The sequence below is a fragment of the Oncorhynchus kisutch genome, linkage group LG29 (genome assembly GCF_002021735.2).
Source record: "Oncorhynchus kisutch isolate 150728-3 linkage group LG29, Okis_V2, whole genome shotgun sequence".
Classification (NCBI taxonomy): Eukaryota; Metazoa; Chordata; class Actinopteri; order Salmoniformes; family Salmonidae; genus Oncorhynchus; species Oncorhynchus kisutch.
Window position 1 is genome coordinate 42,462,902 of NC_034202.2, and position 14,459 is coordinate 42,477,360.

General features: G+C 45.2%; 1 protein-coding gene across 1 annotated transcript in view; it reads right to left on the minus strand.

Annotated features, from left to right (window-relative positions):
* The window catches only part of LOC109881512 (V-set and immunoglobulin domain-containing protein 10-like 2), a 53,394-nt gene extending 50,802 nt beyond the window's left edge, over nt 1-2,592 (minus strand). Inside the window, exons 1-2 of the mRNA XM_031809092.1 lie at nt 2,556-2,592; nt 2,298-2,477 (exon numbers count right to left, since the gene is read on the minus strand). Of these exons, the coding sequence (XP_031664952.1) occupies nt 2,298-2,477; nt 2,556-2,592 (217 nt within the window). The remainder of the gene's footprint in view (nt 1-2,297; nt 2,478-2,555) is intronic.
* Nucleotides 2,593-14,459: the final 11,867 nt, after the last annotated feature.

A 14,459-nucleotide genomic window follows, 5' to 3' on the forward strand; every position in this document is an offset into this window, starting at 1 on the left:
CCTTTATTCCAATAAGTAAGTTACACTAACACAGCTACAGTAAGAAATGCATTTTCGTTTTCTTGGAATAGAAACACGTTGTACAGTGCCATATTTTCCTGACGGAAACCCTTAGGCTTACAGTACATCGGTTACAGTATGAAATGCATTTGAGTTTTTTCTTGGAATAGAAAAAACATAATATTTTGCAAATGAATTAAGCTACATTTCTAAAAATCTATCCCATATAGTCTGTTCTATTCTAGGCTCCCTTTGACTCTTAGGCCTAAAGCTCCAAGACATTTCAATAGCTTATAACAGCTCTTTGAGTGAGTGGTTTGGCAGAGTGCCACAGCCTCGGTCTGGCGCGCTCACGTGAAAGGTAGCTACGTTCCACTTCATTTGTACAGACAAAGGAATTGTCCGGTTGGAAAATTAGTTTCGTTTTATGTTAAAAACATCCTAAAGATTGTTTCTATACTTAGTTTGGCATGTTTCTACAGGCTGTAACTGAACTTTTAGAATTTTTCGTCTGATGTTCGGCGCGACCTGAACGCCCTTTTGGATTTGATATGGCTCTCTGCACAATCGCCGCATGTTTTAGAACTACTGAACGTAATGCGCCAATGTAAACTCAGATGTTTTGATATAAATATGAACTTTATCAAACAAAACATACATGTATTGTGTAACATTAAGTCCTACGAGTGTCATCTGATGAAGATCATCAAAGGTTAGTGATTAATTTTATCTCTATTTCTGCTTTTTGTGACTCCTCTCTTTGGCTGGAAAAAATGGCTGTTTTTCTGTGGCTGGGTGTTGTGTGTTCTGTGGGCACTGTTTCTGGATTAACGAAAATTGTATCTTTAAAATGGTGTAAAGTACTTGTATGCTTGAGGAATTTTAATTATGAATTTGGAGCCCTGCACTTTCACTGGCTGTTACGGATGGGTTCCGCTAGCGGAACCCCAGTCCTAGACAGGTTAAAGGAAGAACCAATGTTCAAGTCAATTAAACTGTTAGTTAGCCCCTCTGGGATATTTGGGACGGTAGAGTCCCACCTCGCCAACAGCCAGTGAAAATGCAGGGTGCCAAATTCAAAACAACAGAAATCTCATAATTTAAATTCCTCAAACATACAAGTATTTTACACTATTTTAAAGATCCGGTGATTTTGCAGAGAGCAACATCAATTTACAGAAATACACATAATAAACATTGCTAAAAGATACAAGTGTTACGCATGGAATTTTAGATCCACTTCTCCTTAATGCAACCGCTGTGTCAGATTTAAACAAAACTTTACGGAAAAAGCACACCATGCAATAATCTGAGTATGGCCATCAGGCACAAAAACAAGCCATACAGATACCCACCATGTTGTGGAGTCAACAGAAGTCAGAAATAGCATCATAAATATTCACTTACCTTTGATGATCTTCATCAGAATGCACTCCCAGGAATCCCAGTTCCACAATAAATGTTTGTTTTGTACAATAAAGTAAATAATTTAAGGCCAAATACCTCCTTTTTGTTTGCGCTTTCAGTACACAAATCCAAACATTATTGAAGATTTATGGGCAAGTCCAGGTGAAAGTTCAGACGAAAAGTCATATTACAGTTCATAGAAACATGTCAAATGATGTATAGAATCAATCTTTAGGATGTTTTTATCATAAATGTTCAATAATGTTTCAACCGGAGAATTCCTTTCTCTGTAGAAATGCAATGGAACGCAGCTAACTAGCGTGAGACTGAGCTCATGGCACTCTGCCAGACCCCTGACTCAAACAGCTCTCAATCCCCCCTCCTTCACAGTAGAAGCCTCAAACAAGGTTCTAAAAACGGTTGACATCTAGTGGAAAGCCTTAGGAAGTGCAATATGACCCCATAGACACTGTATATTCGATAGGCAATGACTTGAAAAACTACAAACCTCAGATTTCTCACGTCCGGGTTGGATTTTTTCTCAGGTTTTTGCCTGCCACATGAGTTCTGTTGTACTCACAGACATCATTCAAACAGTTTTAGAAACTCCAGAGTGTTTTCTATCCAAATCCACTAATTACATGCATTTTCTAGCTTTTAGAGGCCTGAGTAGCAGGCAGTTTACTCTGGGCACCTTTTTATCCAAGTAACTCAATACTGCCCCCCAGTCCCAAAGAAGTTAAACCCAGTACATGTCTATTAGACTGTTAGTTGAACCCAGTACATGTCTATTAAACTGTTAGTTAAACCCAGCGGCGTACCACTGGACTCTGTACTCTTATCAATGTGTTCAGCCATTACTCTTTACTCTTATCAATGAGTGTGCTTACCCAGTTTGAGGCTGCAGGTCCTGGTGTGTGTGTCCAGAGGGTGTTTGGCATAACAGGTGTAGGCCTGCCCATTCTGGGTGGAGTTAGAACGAAGTACCAGGATCTTGGAAGTCTCCACTTCTTGGCCCCTCCCCTCTTCTTTAGGCACCTCCCACCACACCACAGCCCTGGGAGACCCACCTACAAGAACAGTATTATTATAATTATATGTATTGATGTTGTGGTGGTTGTTGTGACTGTTACTATTGTTGTGGTTACCTTCCCAGGAGCAGGACAGCAGCAGGTACTGGTTCATCCCGGTGGCATAAGCAGAACACACTGGCTCACCATAAGGAGACCCTGAGAGATATATATATATATTTAATAACTGGGTGGTTCTAGCCCTGAATACTGATTGATGACAGCCGTGGTATATTGTATACCACAAGTATGACAAAACATTTATTTTTACTGCTCAAATTACGTTGGTAACCAGTAGGGGGTTTGTTGTATATGGCCAATATACCACAGCTAAGGGCTGTATCCAGACACTCCGTGTTGCGTTGTGCAAAGAACTGCCCTTAGCCGTGGTATATTGGCCATATACCACACCCCTTCGTGCCTTATTGCTTAAATATATTAGGGGCAGCTGTGTGAGTGATGTACAGGCCAGTGTCGTACAGCGGTTTGTGATGTTCAGGCCCGTGCCGTACAGTGGTGTGTGATGTACAGCGGTGTGTGATGTACAGGCAAGTGCGGTGCAGTGTGACGCAAGGTTTTTATAGTAAACTAAAACAAATCATGAAAAAACTATTGAGTAAACTGAGATAAGATAAAAAGAGATGCTTCAGGATTTTGGCAGTGAAGCCCTTTATCTACTTCCCTAGAGTCAGATTAACTCATGGATACCATTTTTATGTCTCTTTGTGCAGTTTGAAGTCTAACTAGCGTTAGAGCAATTGCTAACAAGCGTTAGCTCAATGACTGTAAGTCTATCGTAACTGCTAACATGCTAGTAGATACCATAGACTTCCAGTCATTGTGCTAATGCTAGTTAGCATTGGCTTATAAACTACCTCTTACATTACTTTATACTGGATGCAGAGACATACAAATGGTGTCCATGAGTTCATCCGACTCAGGGGAAGTCATTGTCAAAATCCTGAAGTATCCCTTTAATAAACCCGTTTGAAAAAAAAACTATACTGAAACTGAAATTGGTATATAATTAGTATATAATAAGTATATAATATAATTATCAACTGAAATGATCTGACTCCAAAATGAACAAAATGTCAATAAAAAACATCATGACTTAACAGTTGAATTTTTATTTTATCACACACACACACACACACACACACACACACACACACACACACACACAAACACGGTAACATATGCGCTATACACACACATACACATGGATTTTGTACTGTAGATATGTGGTAGTGGTAGAGTAGGGGCCTGAGGGCATAGGGGCCTGTGTTGTGAGTAGGGGCCTGTGTTGTGAAATCTGCTGTGTGCTGCACCGACCAAGCAATTGTAGCGTAGTCTACTCTTGATGCAGAAACGAGAGACCACATGTGGCTGTTTAATAACAATCTCTAAATATTTGGAAGTATTTCTGGTTGGTCTCAGGGAATGTACAATAGTTCGGATGGGAGTCTTTTCAAAATGGGATTGAGTGAAGTAGAAGCAACGATGTTGAATGAGCAACTAATGAGCATGGAGAGCCTCACAAGTTTTAAGAAATGACCTCAGGCCTGTGTCTTTCACTCTAAATGACCTCAGGCCTGTGTCTTTCACTCCAAATGACCTGAGGCCTGTGTCTTTCACTCCAAATGACCTCAGGCCTGTGTCTTTCACTCCAAAAGACCTGAGGCCCGTGTCTATCACTCCAAATGACCTGAGGCCTATGTCTTTCACTCCAATATGGCTATTTTACTTACTTTTGCAGCTCTTCATCAGGGCCTTTATTTAACTAGGCAAGTCAGTTAAGAATAAATTCTTATTTACAATGACGGCCTACCAAAAGGCAGAAGGCCTCCTGCGGAGACGGAGACTGGGATTGAAAAAAATATAGGACAAAACACACATCACGACAAGAGAGACACCACAACACTACATAAAGAGAGACCTAAATACAACAACAAAGCATGGCAGCAACACAACATGGCAGCAGCACAACATGGTAGCAGCTCTCATCTCTCATCTCATCCTCTCTCATCTTTACAGGCCTCTCTCATGGTACAAACATTATTGGGCACAGACAACAGCACAAAGGGCAAGAAGGTAGAGACAACAAAACATCACGCCAAGTAGCCACAACTGTCAGGAAGAGTGTCCATGATTGAGTCTTTGAATGAAGAGATGGAGATAAAACTGTCCAGTTTGAGTGTTTTTTGCAGCCTGAAAGGATTTGAGAAATATGATTGGTTGACTCTCGGCCTATGACACTGGCCTATATCTCATAATGCGCTTCGATAATGCACACCTATTCGGTGTCCTGTGTGAATCTAAGTGTGCATTCTCTAATTCTCTCCTTCTCTCTTTCTCTCTCTCGGAGGACCTGAGCCCTAGGACCATGCCCCAGGACTACCTGACATGATGACTCCTTGCTGTCCCCAGTCCACCTGGCCATGCTGCTGCTCCAGTTTCAACTGTTCTGCCTTATTATTATTCGACCATGCTGGTAATTTATGAACATTTGAACATCTTGGCCATGTTCTGTTATAATCTCCACCCGGCACAGCCAGAAGAGGACTGGCCACCCCACATAGCCTGGTTCCTCTCTAGGTTTCTTCCTAGGTTTTGGCCTTTCTAGGGAGTTTTTCCTAGCCACCATGCTTCTACACCTGCATTTCTTGCTGTTTGGGGTTTTAGGCTGGGTTTCTGTACAGCACTTTGAGATATCAGCTGATGTACGAAGGGCTATATAAATAAATGTGATTTGATTTGATTTGATTCGTTGTTCAGATATCAGATCTGAACAACGCTTTGAGTGTTCCATCCAGAGAGACCAGCACCACCTTGCACCACAAGGCCCCATCCAGAGAGACCAGCACCACCCTGCACCACCAGGCCCCACCCAGAGAGACCAGCACCACCAGAGAGACCAGCACCACCCTACACCACCAGGCCCTATCCAGAGTGACCAGCACCAGCCTGCACCACTCTGCACCACCAGGCCCCATCCAGAGAGACCAGCACCACCCTACACCACCAGGCCCCATCCAGAGAGACCAGCACCACCATGCACCACCAGGCCCCATACAGAGAGACCAGCACCACCCTGCACCACCAGGCCCCATCCAGAGAGACCATCTCTACCCTACACCACCAGGCCCCATCCAGAGAGACCAGTACCACCCTGCAACACCAGGCCCCATCCAGAGACACCAGCACCACCCTACACCACCAGGCCCCATCCAGAGTGACCATCACCACCCTGCACCACCAGGCCCCATCCAGAGAGACCAGCACCACCCTACACCACCAGGCCCCATCCAGAGAGACCAGCACCACCCTACACCACCAGGCCCCATCCAGAGAGACCAGCACCACCATGCACCACCAGGCCCCATACAGAGAGACCAGCACCACCCTGCACCACCAGGCCCCATCCAGAGAGACCATCTCTACCCTACACCACCAGGCCCCATCCAGAGAGACCAGTACCACCCTGCAACACCAGGCCCCATCCAGAGACACCAGCACCACCCTACACCACCAGGCCCCATCCAGAGTGACCATCACCACCCTGCACCACCAGGCCCCATCCAGAGAGACCAGCACCACCCTACACCACCAGGCCCCATCCAGAGAGACCAGCACCACCCTACACCACCAGGCCCCATCCAGAGAGACCAGCACCACCATGCACCACCAGGCCCCATACAGAGAGACCAGCACCACCCTGCACCACCAGGCCCCATCCAGAGAGACCATCTCTACCCTACACCACCAGGCCCCATCCAGAGAGACCAGTACCACCCTGCAACACCAGGCCCCATCCAGAGACACCATCACCACCCTGCACCACCAGGCCCCATCCAGAGAGACCAGCACCACCCTACACCACCAGGCCCCATCCAGAGAGACCAGCACCACCCTACACCACCAGGCCCCATCCAGAGAGACCATCTCTACCCTACACCACCAGGCCCCATCCAGAGAGACCAGCACCACCCTACACCACCAGGCCCCATCCAGAGAGACCAGCACTACCCTGCACCACCAGGCCCCATCCAGAGAGAGCAGCACCACCCTGCACCACCAGGCCCCATCCAGAGAGACCAGCACCACCCTACACACCAAGGCCCCATCCAGAGAGACCAGCACCACCCTACACCACCAGGCCCCATCCAGAGAGACCAGCACCACCCTACACCACCAGGCCCCATCCAGAGAGACCAGCACCACCCTGCACCACCAGGCCCCATACAGAGAAACCATCTCTACCCTACACCACCAGGCCCCATCCAGAGAGACCAGCACCACCCTGCACCACCAGGCCCCATCCAGAAAGACCAGCACCACCCTACACCACCAGGCCCCATCCAGAGGGACCAGCACCACCCTGCACCAGCAGGTCCCATCCAGAGAGACCAGCACCACCCTACACCACCAGGCCCCATCCAGAGAGACCAGCACCACCATGCACCACCAGGCCCCATCCAGAGAGACCAGCACCACCCTGCACCACCAGGCCCCATCCAGAGAGACCATCTCTACCCTACACCACCAGGCCCCATCCAGAGAGACCAGCACTACCCTGCACCACCAGGCCCCATCCAGAGAGACCAGCACCACCCTACACCATCGGGTCCCTTCCAGAGAGGCCAGCTCCACCCTACAATATTGAGCCCCTCCCAGAGAGACCTGGTCCACCCTACAACATCATGCCCCTTCCAGAGTGGATAGCACGGCAGCCAAGCTAAACCAGATTTTTATTTTTTATTTTATTTATTTCACCTTTATTTAACCAGGTAGGCAACCAGGTAGCCATCTCTCTGGATGGGGCCTGGTGGTGCATGGTGGTGCTGGTCTCTCTGGATGGGGCAATTGCGACCTGGCCGAGATAAAGCAAAGCAGTTTGACACATACAACGACACAGAGTTACACATGGAGTAAAACAAACATACAGTCAATAATACAGTAGAAACAAGTCTATATACGATGTGAGCAAATGAGGTGAGATAAGGGAGGTAAAGGCAAAACAAAGGCCACGGTGGCAAAGTAAATACAATATAGCAAGTAAAACACTGGAATGGTAGATTTGCAGTGGAAGAAAGTGCAAAGTAGAAATAAAAATAATGGGGTGCAAAGGAGCTAAATAAATAAATAAAATAAATACAGTTGGGAAAGAGGTAGTTGTTTGGGCTAAATTATAGGTGGGCTATGTACAGGTGCAGTAATCTGTGAGCTGCTCTGACAGTTGGTGCTTAAATGGATAAAGCATATAAGGCATCTGCTGAACCTAATCTGCTCAAAAATACATACATTTCTTCTTTGTATTATTAGAAATCATTATGAGTTCAATTTTAGATAAGCTACTTGGGAAAGAGTTAAAGTTAGCTCATATAAATATATATAGGCTCAGAGTCCATGAGATTAGTAATGTGCTAATCTTAGATAATATTAATGTTTTTTTGTTTTATTCTATAAACTACTGACAACATTTCTCCCAAATTCCAAATTAAAATATTGTCATTTAGAGCATTTATTTTCTTGCTTGAATCCAAGTCTGCGTAGCAGTCGGACGTGTGTTTTGTATTGTCCCGTTTCCTCGTTTTTTTCCCTTATATATTTGTATATATTTTAATCTCACTTTCCATCTACGGACTGAATATACTCTCATGCAACCCGCCTCACCCAATGTGGTATAGATCTGCTATTATTATAAATTAGAAACGGAACCCCAGAAGCTAGCCAGCTAACTAGCTACTAGCTAGTAGTCAGTTAGCCCCTGCTAGCGGGCTTCACGGTTAACTCGGACACCAGCCAGCCTCAGCTTGGTCAATACCTGCCAGCCCACACAGCGCGATATCAACCCAGACATATCAGACTGCTTTTTTCTCTATCACATCTCCGGATTCCGGATTCCTTCAAGCTCTGGACCTATACACCGGATCATTGCATAGCTGTATTCTGAGTGGCGACTCCTGGCTAACGCCTCTGTCCCAAAGCAAGCACCAGTTAGCCTTGAGCTAGTCTCGAGCTAGGCCTATCTCCCTGCTAGCCGAAGAGGTCTACCAGGTAATTCTTGGGCAACTGTCGTGTCTTTGGCTATGCCGGATTAAGTGATATGACATGCTATTCTATAAAATAATTTCTCCGTAATTAATATTACCTGATTGAGCTAATCATGTAAATGTAATTAACTAGAGAGTCGGGGCACCACAAAATAATATTTATAGAGCTGTTATCTTCCGAATAAACTCTTAAAGACCTAGTAATATTTTATATCAATAGCAGTCAATATTAATCGTCACCTTAATTCAGTCTCATCTGAAAGTTGTACATTCTTGGTTATCTGCACGAACCCTGGCTAACAAGTTGAATCAGCAATACCAAATTGTGTTTAATTGTGTATTTACTAAATACCTAACTAATCACACAGAATTACACATACAAAGAATGAATTATACCTCGATTACAAATGACGTCATAAAGGAAAACGTCCCTAGCGGGCGGAACAGATATGACAGCTTGTTACACAAAAGAACAGGGGCTGGGTTTGAGTGAAAGAGCAGGAAGACTGAGGAACAAAGGGCGAAGCTGTGCTATCGTAAATACATTCTAAATTACCAACCATTTGGAAAAGGAAAATGCAATAAATATTTACTCTGAGCTGCGCTTCAGTAGGTTGGTGGTAGATGGAAGGCCGTGTTGCCAAACCGAGTCCTTTGTCCTTTGAAGAATGTCTCTGCTGGTATATTGGATACATTGTAGTAACAACGTTGTGTGGTAGACGATAAACTCGTCTACCACACAACAAATAAACTTGAAGCTACTGTTGCTAACTCAACGGCTAGGAGGTAAACATACCTGCCAAACATACCCTCGTAAAACTGACTATCCTACTGATCCTTGACTTCGGTGATGTAATTTACAAAATAGCCTCCAACACTCTACTCAGAAAATTGGATGTAGTCTATCACAGTGCCATCTGTTTTGTCACCAAAGCCCCATCTACTACCCACCACTGTGACCTGTATGCTCTAGTCGGCTGGCCCTCGCTACATATTAGTCGCCAAACCCACTGGCTCCAGGTCATCTATAGGTCTTTGCTAGGTAAAGCTCCGCCTTATCTCAGCTCACTGGTCACCATAGCAACACCCACCAGTAAAAATCACTGAAGCTGGAGATTTATGTCTCCCTCTCTAACTTTAAGCTTCAGCTGTCAGAGCAGCTTACCGATCACTGCAGCTTATCTGTAAATAGCCCATCCAACCAACTAACTACCTCATCCCATACTGTTATTATTATTATTTTTTGCTCTTTTGCATCCCAGTATCTCTACTTGCACATCATCATCTGCACATCTATCACTCCAGTATTAATGCTAAATTGTAATTCTTTTAATTGTAATTCTTTAAACTTTTTAGGCCTTACCTCCCTAATCTTACTACACGGTACATAGACTTTTTCTATTGTGTTATTGACTGTACTTTTGTTTATCCCATGTGTAACTCTGTGTTGTTGTTTTTGTCACAATGCTTTGCTTTATCTTGGTCAGGTTGTTGAGAACTTATTCTCAACTGCCTGGTTAAATAAAGGTGAAAAAAATATATTAAAAAAGAAATGCTCTCCACCAGTCTTTCACAATGATGTTGGGTGACTTTATGCCACTCCTGGGGCAAAAATTCAAGCAGCTCGGATTTGTTTGATTGGTAGTTACCATCCATCTTCCTCTTGATCACATTCCAGAGGTTTTAAATGGGGATCCGGTCTGAAGATTGGGCTGGCCATGACAGGGTATTGATCTGGTGGTCCTCCATCCACACCTTGATTGACCTGGCTGTGTGGCATGGAGCATTGTCCTGCTTTAAAAACCAATCCTCTGAGTTGGGGAACATTGTCAGAGCAGGACAACCTTGTACATGGCTTGATTCATGCGTCCTTCACAAAGACAATGCCCAATTCCAGCCTTGCTGTGAAGCACCCCCAGATCATCACTGATCCTCCACCAAATTTCACAGTGGGTGCGAGACCTGTGGCTTGTATTCCTATCCAGGTTGGAAATAAAACATTTATTTTGAATTTAATGTAATATCTTGTTCTGTAATTGTTCTGTACTTTGTCATGTTTGTGTTCGTTTCATGTGGACCCTAGGAAGAGTATCTGCTGCATGTGCAGTAGCTAATGGGGATCCTACTAAACTAAACCCAAGGTCAAAATAACCCAGCGTCTGTTCTGTCCAATATTTACCCAATTGGGTTATTTTTGAACCTTTTGTCTTTGCTACTACTGTTTCGTTGGTGCATCTACGTCATCTTGCTGAGTCTACCTTTAAACATAACCTAACTTAAGACCTGACCCATCACCTTTAAGACCTGACCCATCACCTTTAAGACCTGACCCATCACCTTTAAGACCTGACCTTTAAGACCTGACCTTTAAGACCTGACCCATCACCTTTAAGACCTGACCCATCACCATTAAGACCTGACCCATCACCTTATGCATTACTCCCCCGTGAGTGAGTGAGTGAGTGAGTGAGTGAGTGAGTGAGTGAGTGAGTGAGTGAGTGAGTGAGTGAGTGAGTGAGTGAGTGAGTGAGTGAGTGAGTGAGTGAGTGAGTGAGTGAGTGAGTGAGTGAGTGAGTGAGTGAGTGAGTGAGTGAGTGAGTGAGTGAGTGAGTGAGTGAGTGAGTGAGTGAGTGAGTGAGTGAGTGAGTGAGTGAGTGAGTGAGTGAGTGAGTGAGTGAGTGAGTGAGTGAGTGAGTGAGTGAGTGAGTGAGTGAGTGAGTGAGTGAGTGAGTGAGTGAGTGAGTGAGTGAGTGAGTGAGTGAGTGAGTGAGTGAGTGAGTGAGTGAGTGAGTGAGTGAGTGAGTGAGTGAGTGAGTGAGTGAGTGAGTGAGTGAGTGAGTGAGTGAGTGAGTGAGTGAGTGAGTGAGTGAGTGAGTGAGTGAGTGAGTGAGTGAGTGAGTGAGTGAGTGAGTGAGTGAGTGAGTGAGTGAGTGAGTGAGTGAGTGAGTGATGAGTGAGTGAGTGAGTGAGTGATGAGTGAGTGAGTGAGTGAGTGAGTGAGTGAGTGAGTGAGTGAGTGAGTGAGTGAGTGAGTGAGTGAGTGAGTGAGTGAGTGAGTGAGAGAGAGAGAGTGAGTGAGTGAGACTTACAGGCCCGTGCAGTACATTGTGTGGAGGTGTGTGAGACTTACTTTTATTTTTATTTTTTATTTAACCTTTATTTAACCAGGTAGGCTAGTTGAGAACACCTTTATTTAACCAGGTAGGCTAGTTGAGACACCTTTATTTAACCAGGTAGGCTAGTTGAGAACACCTTTATTTAACCAGGTAGGCTAGTTGAGAACACCTTTATTTAACCAGGTAGGCTAGTTGAGAACACCTTTATTTAACCAGGTAGGCTAGTTGAGAACACCTTATTTAACCAGGTAGGCTAGTTGAGAACACCTTTATTTAACCAGGTAGGCTAGTTGAGAACACCTTTATTTAACCAGGTAGGCTAGTTGAGAACACCTTTATTTAACCAGGTAGGCTAGTTGAGAACACCTTTATTTAACCAGGTAGGCTAGTTGAGAACACCTTTATTTAACCAGGTAGGCTAGTTGAGAACACCTTTATTTAACCAGGTAGGCTAGTTGAGAACACCTTTATTTAACCAGGTAGGCTAGTTGAGAACACCTTTATTTAACCAGGTAGGCTAGTTGAGAACACCTTTATTTAACCAGGTAGGCTAGTTGAGAACACCTTTATTTAACCAGGTAGGCTAGTTGAGAACACCTTTATTTAACCAGGTAAGCTAGTTGAGAACACCTTTATTTAACCAGGTAGGCTAGTTGAGAACACCTTTATTTAACCAGGTAGGCTAGTTGAGAACAAGTTCTCATTTGCAACTGCGACCTGGCCAAGATAAAGCATAGCAGTGTGAGCAGACAACAAAGAGTTACACATGGAGTAAACAATTAACAAGTCAATAACACAGTAGAAAACAAAGGGGGAGTCTATATACAATGTGTGCAAAAGGCATGAGGAGGTAGGCAAATAATTACAATTTTGCAGATTAACACTGGAGTGATGAATGATCAGATGGTCATGTACAGGTAGAGATATTGGTGTGCAAAAGAGCAGAAAAGTAAATAAATAAAAACAGTATGGGGATGAGGTAGGTGAAGAAGGGTGGACTATTTACCAATAGACTATGTACAGCTGCAGCGATCGGTTAGCTGCTCAGATAGCTGATGTTTGAAGTTGGTGAGGGAGATAAAAGTCTCCAACTTCAGCGATTTTTGCAATTCGTTCCAGTCACAGGCAGCAGAGAACTGGAACGAAAGGCGGCCAAATGAGGTGTTGGCTTTAGGGATGATCAGTGAGATACACCTGCTGGAGCGCGTGCTACGGATGGGTGTTGCCATCGTGACCAGTGAGCTGAGATAAGGCGGAGCTTTACCTAGCATGGACTTGTAGATGACCTGGAGCCAGTGGGTCTGGCGACGAATATGTAGCGAGGGCCAGCCGACTAGAGCATACAAGTTGCAGTGGTGGGTGGTATAAGGTGCTTTAGTGACAAAACGGATGGCACTGTGATAAACTGCATCCAGTTTGCTGAGTAGAGTGTTGGAAGCCATTTTGTAGATGACATCGCCGAAGTCGAGGATCGGTAGGATAGTCAGTTTTACTAGGGTAAGCTTGGCGGCGTGAGTGAAGGAGGCTTTGTTGCGGAATAGAAAGCCGACTCTTGATTTGATTTTCGATTGGAGATGTTTGATATGAGTCTGGAAGGAGAGTTTGCAGTCTAGCCAGACACCTAGGTACTTATAGACGTCCACATATTCTAGGTCGATTTGCCCTCCGATTTGACGCACTGAACTCTGTCTGCAAAGTAATTGGTGAACCAGGCAAGGCAGTCATCCGAAAAACCGAGGCTCCTGAGTCTGCCGATAAGAATATGGTGATTGACAGAGTCGAAAGCCTTGGCAAGGTCGATGAAGACGGCTGCACAGTACTGTCTTTTATCGATGGCGGTTATGATATCGTTGAGTACCTTGAGTGTGGCTGAGGTGCACCCATGACCGGCTCGGAAACCAGATTGCACAGCGGAGAAGGTACGGTGGGATTCGAGATGGTCAGTGACCTGTTTGTTGACTTGGCTTTCGAAGACCTTAGATAGGCAGGGCAGGATGGATATAGGTCTGTAACAGTTTGGGTCCAGGGTGTCTCCCCCTTTGAAGAGGGGGATGACTGCGGCAGCTTTCCAATCCTTGGGGATCTCAGACGATATGAAAGAGAGGTTGAACAGGCTGGTAATAGGGGTTGCGACAATGGTGGCAGATAGTTTCAGAAATAGAGGGTCCAGATTGTCAAGCCCAGCTGATTTGTACGGGTCCAGGTTTTGCAGCTCTTTCAGAACATCTGCTATCTGGATTTGGTTAAAGGAGAACCTGGAGAGGCTTGGGCGAGGAGCAGCGGGGGGGGCGGATCTGTTGGCCGAGGTTGAAGTAGCCAGGCGGAAGGCATGGCCAGCCGTTGAGAAATGCTTATTGAAGTTTTCGATAATCATGGATTTATCAGTGGTGACCGTGTTACCTAGCCTCAGTGCAGTGGGCAGCTGGGAGGAGGTGCTCTTGTTCTCCATGGACTTCACAGTGTCCCAGAACTTTTTGGAGTTGGAGCTACAGGATGCAAACTTCTGCCTGAAGAAGCTGGCCTTAGCTTTCCTGACTGACTGCGTGTATTGGTTCCGGACTTCCCTGAACAGTTGCATATCACGGGGACTATTCGATGCTATTGCAGTCCGCCACAGGATGTTTTTGTGCTGGTCGAGGGCAGTCAGGTCTGGGGTGAACCAAGGGCTGTATCAGTTCTTAGTTCTGCATTTTTTGAACGGAGCATGCTTATCTAAAATGGTGAGGAAGTTACTTTTAAAGAATAACCAGGCATCCTCAACTGACGGGATGAGGTCAATGTCCTTCCAGGATACCCGGGCCAGGTCGATT